This window comes from Macrotis lagotis, chromosome 1 (genome assembly GCF_037893015.1).
Source record: "Macrotis lagotis isolate mMagLag1 chromosome 1, bilby.v1.9.chrom.fasta, whole genome shotgun sequence".
NCBI lineage: Eukaryota > Metazoa > Chordata > Mammalia > Peramelemorphia > Peramelidae > Macrotis > Macrotis lagotis.
The window spans coordinates 510,897,998-510,922,758 of NC_133658.1; the positions used below are offsets into that span (position 1 = coordinate 510,897,998).

Genomic DNA, 24,761 nt, shown 5'->3' on the forward strand with positions numbered 1-24,761 from the left:
TTTTTCTGAGTTGGAAACAGTAACCATTTTATTTTATAAGTCCTACTATTCTGTTACTTAATGCTACTCAAAAATTTCTAGACTGACAAGGGGAATGAGGAAATAAACTAGAATTCTTTAGAAGTGGCTAATAAAGCACATATAATAAATAAGAATTCAAAATTTCAGATTCATGGATCAAGAGCTAGAAGAGATCTCTAAGTCTTCTAATTCAAATCCCTCTTTTTTATGGAGGAGAAAAATAACAAGGAAGGATAAATGATCTGGCCCAGATCTTATTTATAGTAAGCATCACAATCGGAATTTGAATACTTTGCACACTTAAACCAAATACAATTTTTCTTTTATATTATATACCCTTAATCAGTCTGGTGAAATCTAAAAACCCCTTCTCACAACTGGTTTAAATGCATAAAATAAAAGATATAGAATTAACAACCCCTGCACCAAAAAAAAAAAAACACCAAAGTCACAACACAGGCTAAAAACCCTGACTCAAAAAATAATCTCTTTCCACTACACCAAGTACTCTCCTACCATCCATACAGTATAAACTCCTAGAAGAAATTTACTTTAGGGGCATACAATCATGAACAAAATGAACAGGTTTGATCATTTTCCCCTAACAAACTGATTTTTACAAGAGAAATAAAATTTCTAAAATCTATTATTTTACTTTCTTTGAACCCTACTATATTGTTTCTAAAATGATCCAAGTTCATTAAAATGAGAAGGAAAATCTAAAATCTGATTTGGTCAATTTAAAGGTCACCCATCACCAATATAACCATATCATAGTAAGCCAGTCCCTTTTACAAAGCCTTTTATTTACATCATTTCATTTATCAAAATTATACATTAAAGAAATAATTTTCAATGTTAAAATGCTAATAATATTATTAGATGTAGGAAAAGAAAACTTTACCTTTTGGATAATCTTCCAACAAGAGGTTGAAGTGACCTAACTGACAAAAGAAATCAGATTCAACTTTTCCTTCAGCTTTTAAGATTAGAGATTCATAGCAGCGAACAGCCTAGAAAAAAGAAACAAAGAAAATTAAGGGAAAAAAGCAGAAACACAAATATACAATAATTTTTGATAAAACATGAAACCATAATGCTCAATTTTCTCCTTTGCATAAGAAGTACAATATATTTATTAACTTTCAGGTACAAAAATAATAATTTTAAAAATTCATTCTATTAAAATGTTAATAAAGTAGTAAGGAATCTATCCCCCCCCTTTAAAAATTCACAACAGAGGGGGCGGCTAGGTGGCACAGTGCATAGAGCACCGGCCCTGGAGTCAGGAGTACCTGAGTTCAAATCCAACCTCAGACACTTAATATTTACCTAGCTGTGTGGCCTTGGGCAAGCCACTTACCCCCATTGCCATGCAAAAACCTAAAAAAAAAAAAAAAAAAAAAATCACAACAGAGGGGAAAGCTGAATGGCACAGTGGATAGAGCACCAGCCCAGGAGTCAGGAGAACCTTAGATCAAATCTGACCTCACTTAATAATAACCTAGATGTGTGACCTTGGGCAAATCACTTAAACTTATTGCCTTGCCAAAAAAAACCAACCTAAATAAATAAATAAAACAAAATAAAACCACAACAGAATGAAAACACAAAATCTTTGAATGAGGATCTCTAATTTACCAAATAATTTACACTATCAAATCCTCTACTACAGAAAACTGAAATTTTGACTCAATAATAGACTTCAAGTTAAGCAAGAGAAGATGGGAGAGTTGGAAGCAGTATAAGGGCAAGAACATCAATTTTATAGTTAAGGAATTTAGGCTTGAATTAAGACAACCAAGCAATCCACATTTATTAACACCTGTGAAAATCTTAGTCCATTTTAGATAACGGAGATATAAAAAGGGTGAAAAAAAGTATGGCCCTTTATAGAGTTCATCCTCTGTCCTCATTCATCCATCTCTATTCATAGATGGTCCTTTTTCTTGCAAATGCCTCTATATAAATTCTTAATTACAACCCAAATGGTTTTCACTTAACAGACAACTGTTTTATGTTCATCCTTCTTTCCCTATTCATACAGTTCTTCCCTTGCTTTCTAGGATATACAACCACATTCAAACCTCATCTCTGCCCCCCCATGAAGAGTCACTTGTTCATACCTTTCTTTACTACCTACATTTCCTCTCCCATTACAATCTTGCTTCTGACATCATTCTGAGAAATTGTCACTGATTTCCTAAATGCCAGTTTTTCTCAATCCTCCTCCCTTGACTTCTGTACCCTGTCATTCTATTCATCTATCTTTGCCCTCAACAGGGATCATATTAGAAAATCAGTTTTATTCTAAGACATGGTTCTCTAAGGGTAACCTGAGGACTTCTGGGGTTCCAGGTCTACTTATGAAGTCAAAACTATTTCCATGATAATATTAAGATATCGGTTGAATATTAAAATTATGTATTATATATACATATAAATAAAATCTTTGTGAATTCAGAACATCAACAGATAGAATGCAGAATAGCTTTGATTTTATTTTATTCTATACTTAAGAAATAAAACAAGTGTTTCCATAACAACAGAATAGGAGTACATGAAACCACATATTTCTTTTAAAAATATACAAGTATCGTAACTTTTCTATCCCAACTCCTGAAAGTTTTGTAAAAATCTTCATTTCTTCTTTATTTTCCATTCAATTCAAATTGCAAATCAACATGTCCTATAGTTGAAGAACAAATCCTGTATTATTCCTTTTCAATGTCATTTTTTTTTGCCATTTCCAACAATACAACTTTGATTCAGGCCTGTATTATCTTACAGTTGATTTTCTGAAAAACCTCCCTATTTGTATCTCTGAGTCGATGTCCAGTTTTACTTCATCCTATTCCTATCTAGATATCTTACTCCTATCTAGGTTTTCAAAGCTCTCCATAAGCTTGCCTCAGCTGTATTATCATCTCCTCCTAACACCACCATTATTACCCCTACTAACACTACCATTACCACCATCATTGCTGCTATTGCTACTGCCATCGTCACCACTGCTGCCACTGCGGCCACCACAACCTAACCACCACCACCACCAGGTTCATGGATATCCCAAATCCAAGAATGGAAATTTGCCTAAACCAAACAAACAACCATAAAAATAAAATACTTAATAAATACTGAAATAAAAAGCATGTTTGATGTCTATTAGAAAACTAGGTAGTATAATGGATAAAAAAAAATATCAGATCCGGAGTCAGAAAGTCTTGACATCAAATCCAGCTTCCAACACTTAGTAGTTATATGAACCTGGGCAAGTTATTTAATCCTGTTTGTTTCCTTATCTATCAAATGAACTGGAGAAGGAATTGGCAAACCACTCCAGTATCTCTGTGACCCATGAGTTCCACATGACTGAAACAACTGGATAATAACATGACACTGAATAGAGAGAATAAGGACTACTAGAGAACTGATTAAAAAAAAGAAAGAAAGAAATCACACAGGATGAAAAAAAAGGAAGTTTTCAAACCAAGCCATCAATTTGAAGTACTGACATAAGTGTGCGTAATGATTTTAGACAACTTAAACTCAGTCTATACTCATTAAAAAAGTCTATTGGGACCACTAGGTGTGCAATGAATAGAGCATGGCCTTAAAGTCAGAAGGATCTGAGTTCAAATCGACCTCAGACACTTGATAATTACCTAGCTGTGTGATCTTGGGGCAAGTCACTTAACCCCATTGCCTTGCAACCCCCCGCAAAAAAAAGTGTGCTATTACAAGATGAGCTAAGTGAATACCCTGAAAAATAATACATATTGGATTTTGTACAAACTATTGTCGAGTATGGAAGTATTTCTTATATTCAAATTAATATAAAAATTGTTTAGAAAAAAAGTTTTGATTCTTTCTAGATAAACTACCACCACTACACAACAAGAAATGATTGGTGAATGAGGAACAGTGATAGAAGCTAGTTTTGAAAAGACATTCAGACTCATTATTTTAGAAATTTTACTAAGGGAACACATAAGAAAAAGGAAGAGAGGTCAGAGAAGCTAATACTGAAAGAAAATGAATTTCAAAATGGAATTTCCCAATATCGAAGTTGCCAAAATTAGAAATAAAATATTGTCAACACTAGTTCACAATAGCAATTCACAACAATTCACAAATAGCACTGAGGAAAAGAAGTACTAATGACCATCAATTTTCAAATGTGAATCTAATTTTAACAAAATATTTTTCCCAAACTCAAAATCTATAAATCAAAAGAAAAATATAAATTTTTGCAAGTTTAAATTTCTTAAGGGAGAAGGTATTCAATTACTATTCTTAATTTTAATAGACAGAATTTCATTTTTATGTGTACTATATGCTTAACTATCCCCCATACTGTTGTAAAGAAAAAGTGCTCTGAATGTTATACCACCAAACTTTCAGAAATTATGATTTTGAAACATGATATTCTGAAATCTTCAATTTTGTCATATTCAATCCTTTGGTAGATTACTGTTAAAAGTGCAACTAATTATATAATATTCTCAAAATTAACATTTTAGTTTAAAAGTAATTGCTTAAATAAAAATACATTATTCTTTTAATAAAAAGTGAACAAGAAACTTTAAAAGTAACTCTATTAAATATTTAATAAGATATCCCCTATTCCTATCAAATTTTCACCCTCAGATAATCTTTTTTATATTAGGTCAAAAATTTAAGCAGTTATCCTAAATAATGATGTCACATACATAGTTACTCTTTTCAAAGTTCATAATACTATACACTTACAAAATCTGTAATCAATGATGAATAAAAAATAAGAAACTGATAGAGAAAAGGGGAAAAAAATTATGTATCCCCTTCTCAAATTACCCCTTCTCTCCTAGACCATAATTAGAGGAATAGTGGATGCTGAGAGGAAATATGGAGTTACTTCCTGAATATAAAGTAGGAGAGAATCAGATGGTTTTTTTTCCTAAAAAAAAATTTTTTTGAAAAATCCCTGGGTATGAGTTTCAAGTACCATGGACAGCACCAAGATGCTATAGAATTGCTAATGTTCTGACTTTATCTCACTCCTCAAATTTTAAAGACATTTGTTTAAACTCTTGAATCACTCTTGATTTATTCTATAAATGTTATACTTCAACTGGATTCATATTACTAATCTAGAAATTTTTAATTCATTTACCCAATTATTTTATTGAAAAGATTAATATAATCCAGCAGACTGAGTTACAAATACTTCCTACTTCAGTGATGCTGCCAGAGACTCAGAATTAATTTTTTATTTCCACCTACTTCCTTTTCAGGGTCTTCCTAGCTCAAACATCGCTTCTATGGGAAAGCAAGTCAAGTTCTATTTCGTTATTGGTTCCTTACCAATAAAAATTCAACTCCATTAATAATATAAAGGGTTAAAAGAAGCCAGTAAAGGAAAACAGAGTAGTTTGGGGAGGTACAAGTCCCAGAACAGTGAAATCAAGGGAAGACAATAAATAACAGGTGCAATATTATTTATGTGTGCCAACTCTGATGGGCTAGCTTTGTTATTCAAATCTCCAATATATATTTATCTTTAAAAGGTGATTTTTAAGGAGAACTCACACAATGTAAGCACTCACATAAAGGTCAGAAGAAGTAAAAGGACACACTCAAGGTTTCTCTCCCAGCTTGTCAAAGAAGGTAAAATGAGCGACACAAAATTGCAGTAGTCACAGTCTAAATGAGGGAGGCCAGATTTAAATTCAGGCAGATTAGTCTTCCTGACTCCAAAGCCAGCACTCTTCTCCCCCTGATGCATGTTATTGAATCCTAGGTCTTAATTATATAATGAACAGTACTGATACCACAAGCTAAACTCAAGGGAGCACAATTCATATTACAACATGAAGTAGCAAATATCAATCAAAATGTAAAGAAATAAATGGACAGAGGGGCTAAATATAAATTGGACATAACAAAATTAAAGAAAAATGGATGTATTAATAACAAGACAAGGAATTAAGGAGATCGTTATAAAGAAAATAATTCTATAAAATAAAAAATGTGCAGCTAAGATTAAAAAAAAACATGAATTGGGGAAAAAAATCTGTGGCAAATATCAAACTTGCAAATAGTCAACCCAAGGTAAATCAAAATAAATCTGTAAGATTATAGCTAAAGTTATTCTCCAATAGGAAAGTGGCAAAAGAAAAAAACTTTCAAAAGAATTCCAAAATAATTATGATAATGATGATGAGTGTGAAAGATTATACAGCAATAAGAGAAAATGCTAATAAAAATAAAATGAGATTTCATTTTAAATCCAGCAAAATGACAAAAAGCACCCCCCCCCCAAAAAAGCAAATGGCCAATATTATTAAGATCAAAAGGTCAATGGTGGAATGCTGGATCACTAATACAGTGCTGGTGGTACTGTTAATTCACCCCACCATTCTGGAAAGCATTATGATACAGTAACTCCTTTCCTTAAAAAACGTCTTGAGCAGACTCATAAGCACTACCCTAACACTACTACTAAGATAAAACTATCCCCCAACTCCCACCAAAAGAGATCAAAGAATGGAAAGGGATCCATATGTACAAAATTCTCATAGTGGCAAAGAAGTAGAAACTAAGGGTTGCCCATCAGCTTGGGAATGGCTGAACAAATTTTGGTACATTAATGTAAAGAAAATACCATTTCATAAAAACTGAGGAAAAGAACAATTTCAGAAACTGCAAAGATGTATTTGAACTGATTGCAGAGGAAACAGTAAAATCAGGAGAATAATTAGTACAATAACTGATTACAAAAATAACATTTTTCTAAATGCAAAAATTTCAAAGGAAAGAAAAATAGAAAAGCAAAAAGAACTACCTTAAAAGCTGTATGTTGAATAAGTCATATTTAAAAAGGAAAAGCAAACCATGTGACAAGTCGGTTTTCACATATAATTCTTTTTCTGTTCAAAGTTAAATTTTTATTAAATAGTTTATGTAGCAGGAATTGTAATTATGGTATGAAACAAAAGATTCATTCAGAAGAAAGGTAAAAGAGTATGCTAATAATAAATGTTAATGTTAGAACTAAACAAATGCCATGGCATCTATGTAAAGCAAAAATTGAAATGCAAAAACATCCTAAAATATGATAACAGACATATATGTTATATATGTAGTATGACTTCTACACAGACACAGAAAAAGTATTCAGTCAATACAATGAAGACAAGGAGAGAGGGAGGGTGAGGAGGGAGGGAGAGAGAATGATAGGGAATTGACTTGTTATCTTTTAAATAGACATATATATATATAGACATAAATAAATGGGGGCATTTAGAGATTCAAGGTCTGTGAAGCGCTCTACAAATATTATTTTATTTGATTCTCTCAATTACTACCCACTGTACAGATATGAAAACTGAGGAAGACAAAGTTTAAGTTCCAGGGTCATATATCTAATAAGAGTCTAAAAAGTACATTTGAATTTAGGTCTTTCAGACTCTACAAGGCCAGTGCTTTAATCCCTCCCCACCCCATCCCTTGACCCCTATTACCTAGTCATCTCTCCTTAATATACAAAGACAAAACCTTCTTAGTATTACAAGATGTTTTTTGCAAAAATTGAACAAGTGCTAAGATGGGGTAGAAGAAGGATATCTAAAGCAATAACCCAAATCAGTTGAAATAGATTTTCCTTAAAAGGTTTTTAATTCTCCTAGAAACTTAAATGGCAAGGGACCAAAAGGCTCCATATCAAGTTACATCTTCAAAATTGCCAGGGTTCAAAAATATCCAGCTGTTCCAATTGAATGTTTTTTCCCTGATATGGATGAGTAAAACTCCTTTTCTTAAACTGCTAAATGTTCTGTTTCATTTCATTTCAATTTTATACTAGAATGAATGATTTCATATTGGCCTTCCTGGTTCCCATATGCATTAATGCCAGAGGCAGAGACAAAATGGCAGAATGGAGAAAGGGAACTTCCACAAGCTCTCCCCCAAGCCACTCCAAATACCTTTAAATAATGACTCTAACAAAATTTTAGAGTGGCAGAACTCACAAAAAGACTGAGTGAAACAATTTTCCAGCCCAAGACAACTTGAAGAACATAGGGGTTAGAAAGGACCACAGGGTAATAACCCTGCCATGCTTCAGTGAACTGGCTCCAGTCATCCACGGGATGATGGTCCCTGGAGGTGTGCCTGGGTCTGAGGAAGCAGCAGCAGTTTCCAGACCTCTCAGCCCAGGGATTGCCAAAGACAATTAGGAAGCTCAGCAGGAAAACTCTGCTGCACTTTGAGTGCAAAGCCCAATTTTGCTTAGGACTCAGCACAGACCCTGACCAGGGAACCAGGAAGATGACTGGGGAGCCACCTAGTAGCTGCTTCAAGAGAGCTCAGCCCACAGATGGTTAAAGGGGATTGGGGAAGATTGCATAGGTTTCTTTGCTGGCAAGATTCTTGTCAGTCTTCCTTAACAGGCTGAGTCACCTCCCTGAAAGCCAATGTAGCTTCAAAAAGGGTAGAGGAATAGTCCATGTGTTGTTTGCTTCCCAACATCAGGAAAAAGGCCAGAGAAGTATAGAGGTTTGTATACAACATCTGTGGATCTGACCAAGACTTTTGATACTGTCAGTTTCAAGGGTTTATGGAAAATTATGTAAAAATTTGGTTGCCTGAAGAAGTTCATCAGTACAGAACATCAATTTCATAACTGCACACTTGCCAGGGTTCTGGATAGTGGACAAAGCTCTCCTGATTTTCCCATTACCAATGGAGTGATGTGTTCTTACTCCCATTCTTTTTAGCATGTTTTCAGCAATAATATCAAAATGCCTTCACTGATAATGAACACATCAAGGTCAGCTACTGCACTGATGGTAAATTCTTCAACTTGAAAAGGCTAAAATCAAAACCAAAGTAGAGGGAGTGTTGGTGCATGATCTTCTGTTTGCCTCTGAAGCTGAGATGCAAATAAATTATGGATCGATTCTCTGCTGCTTGTACTAATTTTGAACTTACAATTATCAAGACAACACAGGTCCTCCATCAGCCAGCACTTCACCATCCATATGTGAAACCACTGATTACACCAAAGTTTTGAAAACTGTGGATAAGAGTTTATTTATTTTGGCAGTGTTCTTGCCAAGTGAGGTATACAATGTTGATGAGGTTAACACACGTATTGCCAAAGCTAGCTCCATATGTGAGAAGCTCCAAAAGAAAAGTGTGGGAGAAAAGAGCAATAAAAATGTGCATACCCTTTGATTCAGCAATACCCTTAACTGGGTCTGTATCCTGATGAGATCATAAAAAAAAAGGTAAAAATCCCACATGTACAAAAGTATTCGCTTTATGGAAAGCCAAAGAATTAGAAATTGAGGGGATGCCCATCAATTAGGGAATGACTGAATAAAATGTGATGTGTATATACATACATATATATGTATATGTACATATACTATATACACATATATGAATGTAATGGAGTACTATTGCTCTACAAGAAATCATGAGGGACGAGATTTCAAAAAGCCTGGAAAGACTTGCATAGACTGATGCTGAGTAAAATGAGAACCAAAAGAACATTAAATATACATTAAAAAACAATGTTGGAGTGATGATCAACTATGATGGACTTGCTTAATCAAAGACAATTTTGAAAGACTTAAATACCATCTATATCCAGAGAAGGAACTGTGGAGTTTAAATGAAGACCAAGGTATATTATGTTAAATTTTTAAGTTGTCTTACATATTGTTTTTGTCCTTTCTAATGTTTTCTTTATTCCATTTGGATCTGATTCTTCTCTCAGAACATATTCAATATCAATCTATGTTTAGCATGGTTATAAGTTAAAGTTTTATACCAAATTGCTTTCTATCAGGGGGAGTGAAGGAGAAAAATTGCAAAACTCAACCTTGCATGTAGGAAAAACAAATAAAAAAATTTAATTAAAAAGAAATACGGGGAAAAAAGTATTAAATTGACTGCCAAATTGAAGCTGCTGTGCTGACCTCATTACAGTATATCTGTGAAACCTGGACAGTCTACCAGAATCATGCCAGGAAACTGAATCACTTCCATTGTCTTAAAATTTTGAAGATCAGTTAACAGAAGATACCAAACACTGAGGTCCCTTCTCAAACAGAACTGTTAAGCAAGCAAAATTACTAGGACAGTGCAACTAAGATGGCCTAGTCATATTATTCATTCCAAACATTCACTTGCCAAAGATTTTCATGTAGAACTCACAGAAATCCAATGCTCATAGCTGGGTTAAAAGAAACAATACCAGACTCCCAGTCTCTCTTAAGAACTTTAGAATTATTTATGCAGCATAGGAGACACTGGTTCAGGACTGTCCAGTATGGCACGCCCTTATCACTCTCTATGAGTAAGGCAGAATGCAAACAGCTCAAAGGAAATGTGAAAGAGATACATAACTTAGAGTTCCCATTCCAGGTGTTCTTGTAGACTACTTGTGCCAATCTGTAGTAGAGAATTCCAAGTTCATAAGTCTGTTCAGCCAGTTTCTAAATGGTAATGTCATGTTGGTTTTCTTCAATAACAAAGGCCAAGGGGCGGCTAGGTGGGGCAGTGGATAAAGCACCGGCCCTGGAATCAGGAGTACCTGGGCTCAAATCCGGCCTCAAGACACTTAATAATTACCTAGCTGTGTGGCCTTAGTCAAGCCACTTAACCCCATTTGCCTTGCAAAAATAAAAATAAAAAAATAAATAGCAAAGGCCAGGAACCATTTATCCTGTAAAAAAAATAGCTCTGTGTGTGTTTGTTTGCATGTAAGATTGTCAACTCCTTAGAGGATGTCCTCTTTCTGTATCCCCAGCACATAGAAGGAAATTTATTGATTGGTTGACTCTTTCCGCAAATACTTTTTATACCCCTAGCAAAATTCCAAAATAATATATGCAAAATTTTATTCACAATGACTAAGGTGAGCCTGAAATATAACATATCAATGTTGGAAAAATAAATATGTTCAGAAATGAAGAAAATAAATATTTTCACATATCTATGTATATAGGAAAGGAGATGGAGACAGATGGAGAGACTGAAAACATATATACAAAAAAGCACAAAACACATAGGCAAAGAGATCCCTTTTTAAGGGTTAAATAGTATCTATCCAAAATCAAAAGTTCAGATAGCCTGTGAAATTTCAGGATTCTCCTGTATTTTCTGATTTAAAATTCTTAAAATATCCTTGACTTTTATCAGAGATTTCAATGACTCTGGAAAAGAGAGTGAGAGGCTGGTGACTCTGAGCAGTCCTGTCTCACTTATAACCAATTCACTACTAAGTTCATTAGGAGAGTGTCTCTGTGGTGGGGGTGGAAGGTTTGGAGGGGACTGGGAGTGGGAACCACCAAAGAGGGAGAGGGAGAGATTTCAGGCTGACTCAACATTCTGTGCAGGAGCAATGTAAAATCTTTTCAAGCGAAAATAACAAGTTTAAGAGAAGGAATGACAAGTTTGACTCTGCGCCAGATAGAATCACTGACATAGAATCACTGATATAGATCTGGAAGGGTCTTAAAATGATCTAATCCAACACCATACCATTTTAAAAATTAGAAAACTAACTAATAATAAAAATCAGGGTCTTCCAGTTCTTAGGCTGCAGTCTGTACTGCACAATCACTCTCAATGCTTTTTAAGTAATTTGACAACAGACAAGCTCTTTAGGATTCAATTTCCTCACCTGTAAAAAAGGAGGTGGTAACATTTATACAGATATGTTTTGAGAAATTACTTTGGAAAATCTATGGTGCTACATTATGTAAGTGTCCTTTGTTATTGTTCATAAACTTACTAGAAAATCTCTAACCTAGAGTTTTGCTTTCTTCCCAATACTCAAAGCAATGAACCTTCAATGGGGAAAACTTTTTGGTCATCTTTTCACTAATCACAATTCCCATTTGAGGTACTCAACCCATTAGGGCATTCACTGATACCCGGTACCCCACCCTGTATCCCAACTCTGCTTCTTTTCAATTTATTACCTCTCATTGTCAAGTCCAAATTTTTGTTGCTTTTCTGAGTGACAAATTAATCTGATAAACTCTGTATTAATGGGAAAAGAGTACTCAAGGTCATTTCTCCAGTTCTGGATCATATCTATGCTTTATAACAAAGAAAAACATTTACAATTTATCTTGCTACTAAACTATATTAATTCTTAATTTAAAAGGTTTATAAACCAATACAAAAGCAATCTTTGCAAACAAATCTGAAGATACTCATACACAATTTTTCTTCTTAGTATTAGAAACAAGGAAAGGACCTACAAATTTCATTAAAAAGAGAGCACCCTAAAACAACTTTCTCTACCAATGTATTAATCTAAGAATATGAAAGAAATTGAGTGGGAAAATGAGAAGTTAATGACCTATCCAGGGTCATATAACTGGTATAGAACATAGATAGGTCTTATTACTACATGGCCAGTTCTCTATTACTTCACATTATTTTTCTGCCAATTTGTACTAAGATAGCCCTGAGGCACCCTAAAAGCTAGGAAATATTTCTTTTTTTTTGTCACCCAGTTATCTCTGCACATGGCAAGAATGCAATTGTGAAAGACCACGGACACTCTGACAAAAGGCTTTTTTTTATTAAATTTATTAGTGCCTGACATATAAAATCCAAATAGATGGGCAACCAGTTAACAATATAATTCAATCCAATGACAGTGACCTCACAGTTCCCCAAACAAAATATTCCATATCTCTCACCTCTTAGAATTTTCTTTGTTTGTCTCTCATCTGCTCCAACTTCCATTAAGTCCTAACTAAAATTCCATCATTTATAGGAAACTTCCTCTTATCCCTCTTAATTCCAGCATCTTCCCTCCATAATTATTTTACACAGTTTGCTTTGAATCTATGTTTGCCCCCAATTAAGACTGTAAGCTCCATGAGGACAGGGATTGTCTTTGGATACTTTGAAGCTCCAGTACTTATCACAGTACCTGAGCACATAGTAAGCATTTACTACTTATTAACTAATAAACAGTGATTTATCTTAAAGTTGTAGTAGAAGGACAATGAGCTGGAACTAGAAATAAAAAGCAGCTTTAATGAATTTCACTTGAGAAACAATAGAGTACTTCAAAGATGCAAGTCCACCTTTTTTATATACCAAATTCCTCAATAAGACTATATTGCCAAGACTCTTGGAAAAAAACAATCAAATCAATTAAACATAGAACCCTAAAGAGATACTGTGAAATTTTGAACAAAACCAAGTCATATATCCCTCTGAATTCCTAATAACTCCTTTTCCTAAGGAAATGGGTAAGTAACTTAATGTTAAGATGACTACTGGGGCGGCTAGGTGGCGTAGTGGATAAAGCACCGGCCTTGGAGTCAGGAGTACCTGGGTTCAAATCCAGTCTCAGACACTTAATTACCTAGCTGTGTGGCCTTGGGCAAGCCACTTAACCCCATTTGCCATGCAAAAACCTTAAAAAAAAAGATGACTAATTAAAATGTAGTTATAATGGAGCAATGGTCAAAGAAATTAAAATTTTCAATTTTAAAAGGAGATTGCTTCCAAATAGCCCAAAGAACAGTTAGTCTAGAATTTTTTTTCACTACAATATTTTCTCAAATAGCAAATGTTCTTAGGTTTAACAAAAATCAAAATTCTTAAGTCTGTCACTTAGTTGTTTGTCATGTCTTCTCTGAGACTTCTATCTTCAATTATAAAATAAGAATGCCCTGAATCCTTTGTCAGTCAAACTCTGTAAAGTTATTTGCCCTTCTGTATCTCTCTGCACAATAAGTAACTGTTGACCACTCTCTTCTCTCTGGAATTTTCCATGTCACGGCTGCTTGCTTCTACTCCTTGCTGAGTCTTTGCTATTACATCATCCACATCATACCCTCTAACTATTTTTCTCTACTTTGACTTAAGACTTTTTAAATTAAATCTATGATAAAGTCCATCTATACAAAAGACTACAAAAATCTTTATATCTGGTCCTAGTATCCCTATTCAAACTCCAATGACAAGCAGGTCATCTCCAGGATCAAATATAAATCCTCCAATTCTACCTTAAAGGTCTTCACAAAATAGCTCTCCATCTGAACTTTCTATTTTCCTTACAAATTACTCTTCAGCTATATCAGTCTATTTTCTGGTCCTCACATCCAAATATCTAGAACTTTACCTTATCCTTAAATGCTCCCCCAAATGTGACATCCCTTTCTCCTCAGTGGAATTCTCTGATTTCTAACACTTAGAATGGAGGTGGTATGTCCTTCTGCCTTCTTGATCCATCCCTATTTTCCAGGGACTTTTTTATCCAGGTTATTTTTTGTCCATTTTATATACATTTGCATGCTATCACTAATATATTTTGTATACCCTTAAATACGCACATCACTCCTTGGCATCTGAGACTATTTTGTTTTGTCTTTATATTCCCAACATCTAACATACTTCCTGGCACACAGTTACTTAAGAAACCCATGGACATGTGTTCATGAACATACACTCACATATAGAATTTTCAATATGTCATAGCAATGTTGGAAAATACAAAAAGATCTTTAGTTTCTACCTCCTTATGCCTTACAAATTATTTCCGCTTTGTCTACCATAACATTCTTTTTAAAACTGTCAACAATGAAAAGGCAATACAGCTGCAGCAGAACATTGTGTTGTCTTCTCCAGCATTAAAGACAAAATTGCTAGTTTAGTTCTAACTAAAATCCTTTTGTGTAGGCAGTTACAGAAAGAACAGCTAGATTTTACAATATTAATCCTATTACAAAATTGTAATAAAACTATTTTGCAACGCATCTATAAACATACTATTTGGTGTTAAGTTATTGTTCCAACCAAAATCTAGTATCAGTGCTAGTTTAAAAAAGGTACACACTAGTAGCCCATGCCTATAATTTATCTCTTCTGCTAGAGAGGATGAGGTTGATGGATTTTTACTTAACTATGAAGTTCTGGACTGTATTAAATAAAGTCAATGGGGGGGGTAGATGAGAGAGTGGAAGGAGGGTTTCAAGAGATAATCAAATTGGGTCAAAATTTCCTAGAAATGGGAACTCACTAGTAAACTGGGAGAAAAGGGGGAGAAGAAAGAAAAGACACAAATTAAGTATTTATGAAGACTATTCAAAATATGCACTTCAAATTCTTACAGAACTTTAAATTCCTCAATCACAAATATACCACTTTACATGTTCATGAACTCTGAAAGCCCCTTATATAAAAATGATCTGTTAGTCCTCTCCCTCATTTATCCTTTATTCACACCGAGACCTCTAGTCTTTCAATTCTCTCCTAGGTCATCACTCCTACACTATCTACAATCTCCTCCCTTCCCCTATTTTGATCCCTTGGTGAAGGAACCAGTTCAACTTATACTTTCTTCAATTTAGTCCTTTACCCCTTCTTTGTCCTTAGCTTACATGCCAAGACAGTCTTGGCTCACTCCCAGAATCCATTATGAATAAATTGTACACCATGTTGCTTGAAGGAAATTGGAGAAAATCATAAAACTGTCTTGCCTGCATCAATGCAAAATTTGTTATAATTTCAACTGGATCTTCACCATTGTAAGGAAATTCTATAAAAATCTGTCTAATTAACTGCTTATTCTACTCATCAGGTCCTCTTCCACCAACGCTTTATCTTGCCTGAAACCTCTATGGCTCCCTTCTATCCTCTTATAAAAAACATCGCATCTTATCACTGGAAAAATTTAGGCCATTCACCAAAATCTCCCTCTTCTATCTCCCACTTTAGCAAAGGTTTATAAAAAGAGGTGGTTTTCACCTTGATAAGGCAGATTATTATACAAGTAATCCCATTTCATCTTATTTCTCATATTCTCACTCTTGTCTACTGACTGATTACCTACTACTACCTACTACCTGTAAACATTACCAGATCACTTCCCCACTCTCAAAAGCACCTCCCCTGATCCATCCATCCTTGTGGTCATTCCATAAAACTCCTCCTTTTTGTGGCTAAATTCCCTGAGAAGGACATCTATTATAGATATCTCCCTTTCTACTCATTCTCTTTTAACTCTTCGTATAGATTGGCCACTCTTAAAATTACTAACAACTTCTTAAATACCCAATTCAAGTCTTTCCTCAATCCTCATCCTTCCTGACCTCTCCAGTCATTAATACTGTGTTATCAATGACATAGTCCTCAAACAGAAATGGAGTCACTAAACAGTATGTCAATATCCCCTCAGGAAATGGTGACTGTGAAAACCACAAAGTAACAATAACTATTTCATAATTTCTGTATTAAATATTTCCCTTTTACAATTTAATATGATTGCTGTGCATTAGGGAGTGCTGCTGGTCTCAAGTTGTTTGACATTTTGTTATGGATAACTCTTTTTTTCCTAAGGTTTTGGGACATTACTTTCTCCTAGTTTTCCTTCTGTCTTACCCTTTTTCTCTTTTGCTAGACATTTTCATCTTAGTCACATCAGTTAACCAGTGTTCCAAATGGCTCTACTCAGGAGCCTTTTCTCTATCTATACTATGTCACTTGGAATACTCTTCAGATTTTATGGGATTAAATTCTTTTATCTCTAAATTCTCAAATCTAATAATCCAATCTGAATCTCTCTACTTAATTCCATTCTTGAAATCTCCAACAGTATTTCAAACTGGATGTCTTCACTGACATCTTCAAACTCATTATGCCCAACACTCAACTGTGTGGGATAAAAATCCACTTAGAAAAAATATAGACTCCTCTGAGCAAAAAAAAAAAAAAAAAAGTTTATTTTGGCTTTTACCAAGAAAAGGCACACTCCAAAGCTCACAAAGGTAGTGAAGACTAAGGAGGTGTCCCAAACTGACAGTCAAGCAAGATTATATGGCCTAATGTAATTCCCCTCCTCATCCCTATCATCCCTCTTCTCTTCAGTTACATTCTACTTATGAAAATCTACCTCAGCAACAAAGAAAAGAATGAAGGCTTTTCATAAAATATTACCTCACCATCCAGATGATGAGAATAACCTTCAGAATTATAACTATCTTATTGAAGTAATGTAACTTGTCTTGGAAGGCAAGGTCCAGAAACAGTCTATTTATCATCAAACAAGAGGATTCTTAAGAGTTTCTTTGGAATCCAAGAATTTCCCCTAGAAAACAGTCTACCTTTCTCCCAGATAAGATGTAGTTTCATCAAAAAATAGATGACTAGGGGCTGCTAGGCGGTCCAGTGAACAGAGCACCTGCCCTGGAGTCAGAAGTACCTGAGTTCAAATCCAACCTCAGACACACCTAGCTGTGTGGCCTTGGGCAAGCCACTTAACCCAGTTTGACTTGCAAAAACAAACAAAAAAAAAAATAGGTGACTAAAAATGTAAAGTCTCTCCAGAAATAGTCCACTGCCCCTCCCCCCAAAAGAGGGTAACTGGCTTGAAATGCAAGGTGTCTCTCCCTCTTTCTTCTAAGATTTTTAACCCTGAGAGGACTTCACTGGGAATAATAACTCATAAGAGGGAGTATTCCACTCAGAACTAATATGTTTCTTCTCCATCTTTCCCTTGTTCCCAAACTTCCTGTTATCAGATAAGAATACTGGGAACACCTTTCCAGTCACCAAGACCTTAGAAGGCCTAGTTTGTCATTCCACTTCACTTTTTCTACCAACACTTCCTCCCACTGTAACATCCTCTCCCTTTCCCCCTTCTATTTTTTGACCTGGTATTGGGGCCTCATACCTCATGCCTAGACTACTACAAACACCTTTGGGTTAAAATATTTTCTGACACAAATCTTTCCTCACTTCAGTCTATCCTCCAACTCAGCTGTCAAACTGATCTTCCGAAAGAGTAAGTCTGACCTCCCACAAAACACTCCCAATTTTCCTCCAGACATTTTTCAGTGGCTGTCTTGCAGTCCTAAAATGTTCTTCCCAGTTTCTTGACTTCCTTTGCTTCCTTCAAGTTCCAGATAAAAGCCTTTCCCAATCCCCCTTAATGCCAGTACCCTCCTCAGTGGCTTATCACCAGTTTTCATAGTATATAGCTTGTCTGTTCAGTTTTTGCATGCTATCTCTTCCCTTTTATTATTTCTATGTATCCCATCACTGTATGAGGAGTGCCTAGAGCAAAGCTTTTACTCAGGTCTTTTACTTGTCTGATCCTCCAATATGCCCATTTTGGGGATGTTCTTGGTAAAGAAACTACAATGGTGTTCCATTTCCTCCTCCAGCAAATTTTACAGTCTTATGGTCAGTAAATGCTGGGCTTGCCTATAAGTACTTAAACATGTTTATTTATGATCATATAAAAATTAAAATGCATTAAGAAACTTTAACTTCAGCTCAAGTCACTTGAGCATGGTTTTCAATGACAGTGAGTCAGAACACCTAACTATGAAGAAGGCTATTATAACTTTCTTACTTCTTGGTAAAAATTATAAACAAAGGATAGTCATCAACCAAGCATTAAAATTATGTTGTTTCTTCTATATACTGGCTCCTTAAATTTAAAATCCAAAAGAAAACCTACACTCCAACAAAATACTAAGCTATTGTGAGAATTCTATGCAATTAAAAAGCAGTTGATATTAACCTTGTTTAGTATAAAACAAGTTTGTTTGACAAAAGTCTCATTTCCAATAAATATACTTCATTTCCAATAAATGTAATTGATTTCAAATTATGGGAACAAAAAGCCTTTCTTCCATATGACAAACGATCAAAAATATGAACAATTTTCAAAAGAAGCCCAAGTTATCAATATCCACATGAAAAATCAATAATAGGGGCGGCTAGGTGGTGCAGTAGATAAAGCACTGGCCCTGGAGTCAGGACTACCTGGGTTCAAATCTGGCCTCAGACACTTAATAATTACCTAACTGGGCAAGCCACTTAACCCCATTTGCCTTGCTTAAAAAAAAAAAAAAAAGAAAGAAAAGAAAAGAAAATCCATAATAATAAAACATCTCTTTAAGACTAGAAAATATAATAAAATAAAAATTACAGAAAATGAGAACATAATATTCTCACCATGGAGCTGCAACTGGGTCCAGTGATTCTGAAAAGTATTATCAAACTAACCCCAAAGTAATTATTGTACATAACTTTTGAATTAAGGATATCACTACTTACACCCCCAAAAAGATTAAAGAATGGAAGGGGGGAAGGGTCATATTTAAAAAATATTTATAATAACTCTTTTTGTAGTGGCAAAGAAGTAGCAACTAAGGTATTAACCTAAAAACTGTAGATAAATGGTATATAAATGTAATAGAATACTATAAGAAATAACAAAGGGCAGCTGGGTGGCCTAGTGGACAGAGCACTGGCCCTGGAGTCAGGAGTACCTGGGTTCAAATGCAGCCTCAGACACTTATTAATTACCTAGCTGTGTGGCCTTGGACAAGCCATTTAACCCCATTGCCTTGCAAAAACCTAAAAGATAGAAAAATAAAAAGAAATAAAGAAAGAAAAAGAAATGACAAAAAAGAATGAGTAACCTGGGAAGATTGGTAAAAGCTAATGCAAAATAAGAAGAATAATTTCAAAAATAAAAAATTAATGTTTTAAAAAAAACCCACAACTATAGGGGAGGCTAGGTGGCATAGTGGATAAAGCACCAGCCTTGGAGTCAGGAGTACCTGGGTTCAAATCGGGTCTCAGACACTTAATAATGACCTAGCTGTGTGGCCTTGGACAAGCCACTTAACCCCATTTGCCTTGCAAAAACCTAAAAATAAATAAATAAACAGCCACAACTATGAAAATCATAAAAACATTATCCAATATAAAGACCACTATTAATGAAATATGCTATCAAATGATAGGACTCTATTAATAGAGTCCTTTTTAGGAAAGGGCCAGTGAGTAAATTTTTTATTTGCCTATACATTTTTGTGAGTAGGATTTTGTTCCTCTATTACATAGGGCAATAGCGTGGAGTGGGAGAAAGAAACAGTGAACCCAGCTTCCCCAAAAAAAGGAATGACAGAGGGAAATCAAAGAGAAGCAAAACAATTGTAGAAGTTACAATAGTAAGCCTCAAAAGTATGCCTTTTGTTCAGAATTCCACTCGGATTTTTAAAAAGAATAAAGGAAAAAATAAATCAGATCCACTTTTTCCTCATCTAGTGGCTTCTAGAAAATAGTGAAATAGATGATTAATGGGGTAGCTAGGTGTCGTAGTGGATAAAGCACAGGCCTTGGAGTCAGGGGTACCTGGGTTCAAATCAGCTCTCAGACACTTAATAATAATTAATTAGAATATCTAATTACCTTAGTAGTAATCATTAAGTTTTACTGTATTTCACTATGATGTGGTACTAAGCAGCTAAAAGAAAGACTTCTTGCTTCACCAAAAAAAAAAAAAACAAACCAAACAACCAACCTAGTTGGATCAAATAAATTTTGAGCTAAGTTTTATGGGAAATAACAGATAACGTATCAGTGGAAAGACAAGATTCAACAAATTCATTCATTCATTCATTCCTCCAAGTTGTTGACACAGTGCTTAGCAATTTCATAATGCTGGCTAAATTATATTTCACAGATATAAAATGGATCTAGTATAAACAGATCCAATTCAGCTTAGTTTTGCAGTTGCCATACTTTTTTTTAAAAAAGCATCACACACTTTAAGGAATTTTAAATCCTTTTTCACATATTTCCTTGAATACTTCCAAAGTTATTGCTTACTTTCAACTAAAACCACTAGATGGTATCCCTGCACCATTCAATTTTAGCTGAAATCTTCTACATTAATTACTGAAGGTGATTATTAAAAATGTTGGAAAAGGGTAAAAATTTAACAAAATCCCTAAAATAATAGCAACCACTCTCCCATATATTTAATTATATTATAGTTACAATATAATGTAATGTAAATTTCAGTAAGGTCTTATAATTATCCACTATACTAGTAAAATTAATCCTAAAACTCATGAGATGTCTAATTTCAATGTCCTTTTCAAAAATACATTAACTAAGACTACACAAATTAAGTCATTATTTCTCAACAATCCCAAGGCAACCACATCACCTAATTAATAATTAAGCTTGCTATCCGATTTACGTTCAAGTCTACTGAAGTGTCAACTAAATCTCAAAATAGGTTTTTATGGGAAATGGTACATCATCTGAATCAACTGCATTCCATAAGTGTCCTGTTAATCAGATTTCATGGTGTGAGAAGTGGACAACTGTAGAAATAATGTACAACAAAACTGGATCCTTGAAAAAAAATAATAAAAACTCTAACTGAAAAATAAAATTTAGAGGATCCTATTTTAGCTTTGAAATTTCCAACATCTTGACATATCTGAAGCAAAATGGCCAAATGTATGCAGTCAGTACTCAAAAAAAGAACAATTTTCCCTACAAAATAATTGTATCATAAATATACTCTGAAATCCAAAGATAGAACAAATATTTACACAATTTACCCCAATATATTTTAATAAAAAAACTCAATACAGTTCATATGTTGTAAAGATTTTTGTAAAGTGACAACTGAACAAACTAATCAGTTTTTGGAGTAATATTTTTAATACAGAAAACTCACAATGACTAATTCCCCTCCCACCATTTTTTTTTACTTTTACTCAAAACAATGTTGTTTCACCTATCTTCTTCATATAATATATTATTTTTATTTCAACAAAACAAGCATTTATTTCTTAAAACTGGTACTCTGTTAATATTTTAAATGTGTTTGAGGGCTGAAAGATTCAGCAAGCTAAATGAGAAATATGAAAATGAGTTATGCAACTAAGTATTGATCTCAACATTCTACACCCAAAATATTTGATTTTTCTGCTTTTTGTTAACAATTTTTCAACTGTATAGAAATCTGCCAAAGGAACACAAAGTTGGGTTTTTTGTTTTGGGGTTGGGGTTTTTTGGGGGTAAAGACAAGGGAGGGAGGTAGTAGAATTATCTAATTACTTACAAGTTAATGGTAAGATTTTCTTTAGTCTACTCTGAAAATCTATTAATGGAACAGCCTGCACAGTACTAAAATATACCATTGTTGGTTCAGTGAAAGCATAAGATACTGAATTAATACAAGTATTAGTAATATGATCATGAAATACTACATTAACAAAAATGGAGAAAGTACAAGGCAAAATGATTGTCAATATTTTTAAATGGTTTGTCGTGTGAACATTTTATCTCAACTACTATGTATATAAATAGAAATTATAATCCCTGTTCCATTGTGGAGGATGGAAGAGGGGGAAAGCAATATACACTTACAAATCTAGGAATGGTTTGAGATTTTAAGTTATTTTATTTTTAAAATCACCAATTTTTATCTACAAAATGGAATAAAAGGTAGTAAGGGAAAACATAAGATTTCTAAAAAATTATTAATATTTCTATCCATGTGAAAATGGGCTTTTAAAAAGTACACGTATATGCCACATACAGAATTAAATAAAACCAAGCTACTATTTCCTTCCTTAGGTCTTTTCTAAAAATAGAAATTTTTTTTTTATTCTACTAGACTATAAATACCTTAGGGATAGGAGTTTGGGTCTCATTTACCTTTTTAAAGAACCTAACATATTACTTGCCAAATTGCTGCTCAGTAGTGTCACAGTGGACAACCAGTACACCTAGCCAACTCTATAAATACCAAGGCTTAGATGTTTATTAATTTAAATGAATGGTTGCTATCTTCTCTTCTCAATTCCATCCCAAATTCAAAGAGATGAAACTGCTACATCCTTTATTCATTAACTCAAGTAAAACTGAGTGTATCCCAAAAAACTGGAATATTTTCTTGGGCACACTGGAAAGATTGCTATTTTCCAACACATGAAGATGATGACAGGGTGGGAACACTGAAAACAGAATATATAATGGATTTAGGCAAAGCAATTCTAAAGGGACCTGGTGTCAGCATCCCACCTCTCAATAGTAGAAAATTTAGAGGCTAACTCCCAGAATACACCTTTGTTACAAGTTCATTATAAATTCATTATCTCACCCCTACCATCATTCAAGGTCAGCAACTTGTACCAATTTGCTATGACATCAGCCCAAAGGAGATCACAACTTGAGTAGTATCAAAAGTAGCAAATCAAACATGCTGAGGGAATTCTGTGCTAAGTGATGAACCAATTTAATCTCCTAATGATTGTGCAAATGAACATGAACAATTAGGTCATTTAACAAAATAATAAAAAAAATTAATTTTTCTCAAAATCCTTTTCCTCACAACCTTTCCCCATAAATTCCTTCTATTTTGACCTTAATGACAATAAGCACTACTTTAGAGCCATAATATCTAGGCTATCAATGAGAGACACATATAACTAAGTCAAAGAATGCTTAGAATACAGCTTTCTGAAAAAGCATTTAAAGACTAAGTCTCAGAGGAAGCCTATCAGTGGAGAATCAGTATACTAAAAGATTTTTTACAGGAGAAAGCAATAAAAGAATTTGACTATTTGAAGAGGTTCTTACAACTGGCAAGTTACTTCCTTCAGACTTCTAAAAATGTGTTAAGTATTATTTAACTGTGTACAAAAACAATAGGCATAATGGGAGAACATAAAGGAAACAAGGTTAAGCATGTAATTTAAAAACTATTCGGGAGGCAGCTAGGTGGCACAGTGGATAGAGCACCAGCCCTGGAGTCAGGAGAACCCGAGTTCAAATCCAGCCTCAGACACTTAATAACCTAGCTGCATGACCTTGGGCAAGTCATTTAACCACACTGCTTTGCAAAAACAAAAAACCCTATTAAGGACAAGTGCATACATACACACACACACACACACACACACACACACACACACACACACGAACAGTTTTCCAAATGAAGAAAATTAATATAAGTAAATATTGAAAGAAAAATTCTATATTAAGACAAGGTGAACCTGCTCTCTCCAAAGTCAACCATCTCTAACTGCCTCAAAAGAGGCAGCTGGTGGCTTGATGAATAGAATACTGGGAAGAAATCAAAAGAGCTAAGTTTAATTATGGTCTTCAAATACTTTCTGGTTATATGGGACCCTAGGGAGTCAGAGTCACTTTACCTCTGTTAGCCTCAGTTTCCAGAATCTATGTCTGGTAACATAGAAAATAATTAATAAAATATTATTTGCTTTCTTTAGTCACCCATACTCTCCTGAGTGCTCTTCTCTTCTTTCTCCATATTTCATTATATGGTAATATAATCAATTCATACAGGTTCAATTGTCTCTATACAAATGAATCTCAGATTTACATATTCAAACTTCAACCTTCTCCCAGCACTTTCATTTTCACCTGGATGTCTGGGAGGCATCTCTAAGTCAATCAGAATCCATTTAAACCTCTAGAACCAAATTCACACCTTCTATTATTCTCCTTCATATCTACCCCTACAGCAATTTGCTCAGTCACTATCCAAACTGAACTTGAATTCAGTAAATCTATTTGATCTTCCCTCTTCTCAAGTCTCTCCTCACTCTAATGCATCCTCCACACACAGACATGGATGTAATTTTCATAAAGCAGAGACTAACAACACCTCCCTCACACCCACACACCTACCATCTATGCATTACTGTTCAACAACCGCAAGGCAAACTCCTTTAAAGGGCAACTCAAGGGGGCAGGGTGGATAGGGCAGGGCACCAGTCCTGGAGTCAGGAGGACCAGAATTCAAATAGGACCACAGACACTTGATTCTTAATAGTTGTGTGTCCTTGGGTAAATCACTTACCCCCAGTGACCCACAAAAACAACTCACTACCATAGTTTTTCTTATATCAACCTAACTCTTTGGT

General features: G+C 34.4%; 1 protein-coding gene across 9 annotated transcripts in view; it reads right to left on the minus strand.

Moving 5' to 3' along the window:
- KDM6A (lysine demethylase 6A) overlaps positions 1 to 24,761 on the minus strand; it is a 270,454-nt gene that overhangs the window by 185,160 nt on the left and 60,533 nt on the right. For all 9 annotated transcript variants that reach the window (XR_012474018.1, XM_074214140.1, XM_074214139.1 and 6 more), the window contains one exon: positions 926 to 1,034. Coding sequence is in view for 7 of the 9 variants with exons in the window: in XM_074214139.1 (XP_074070240.1) it covers positions 926 to 1,034 (109 nt within the window). In the remaining 2 variants the exon portion in view is untranslated. The remainder of the gene's footprint in view (positions 1 to 925; positions 1,035 to 24,761) is intronic.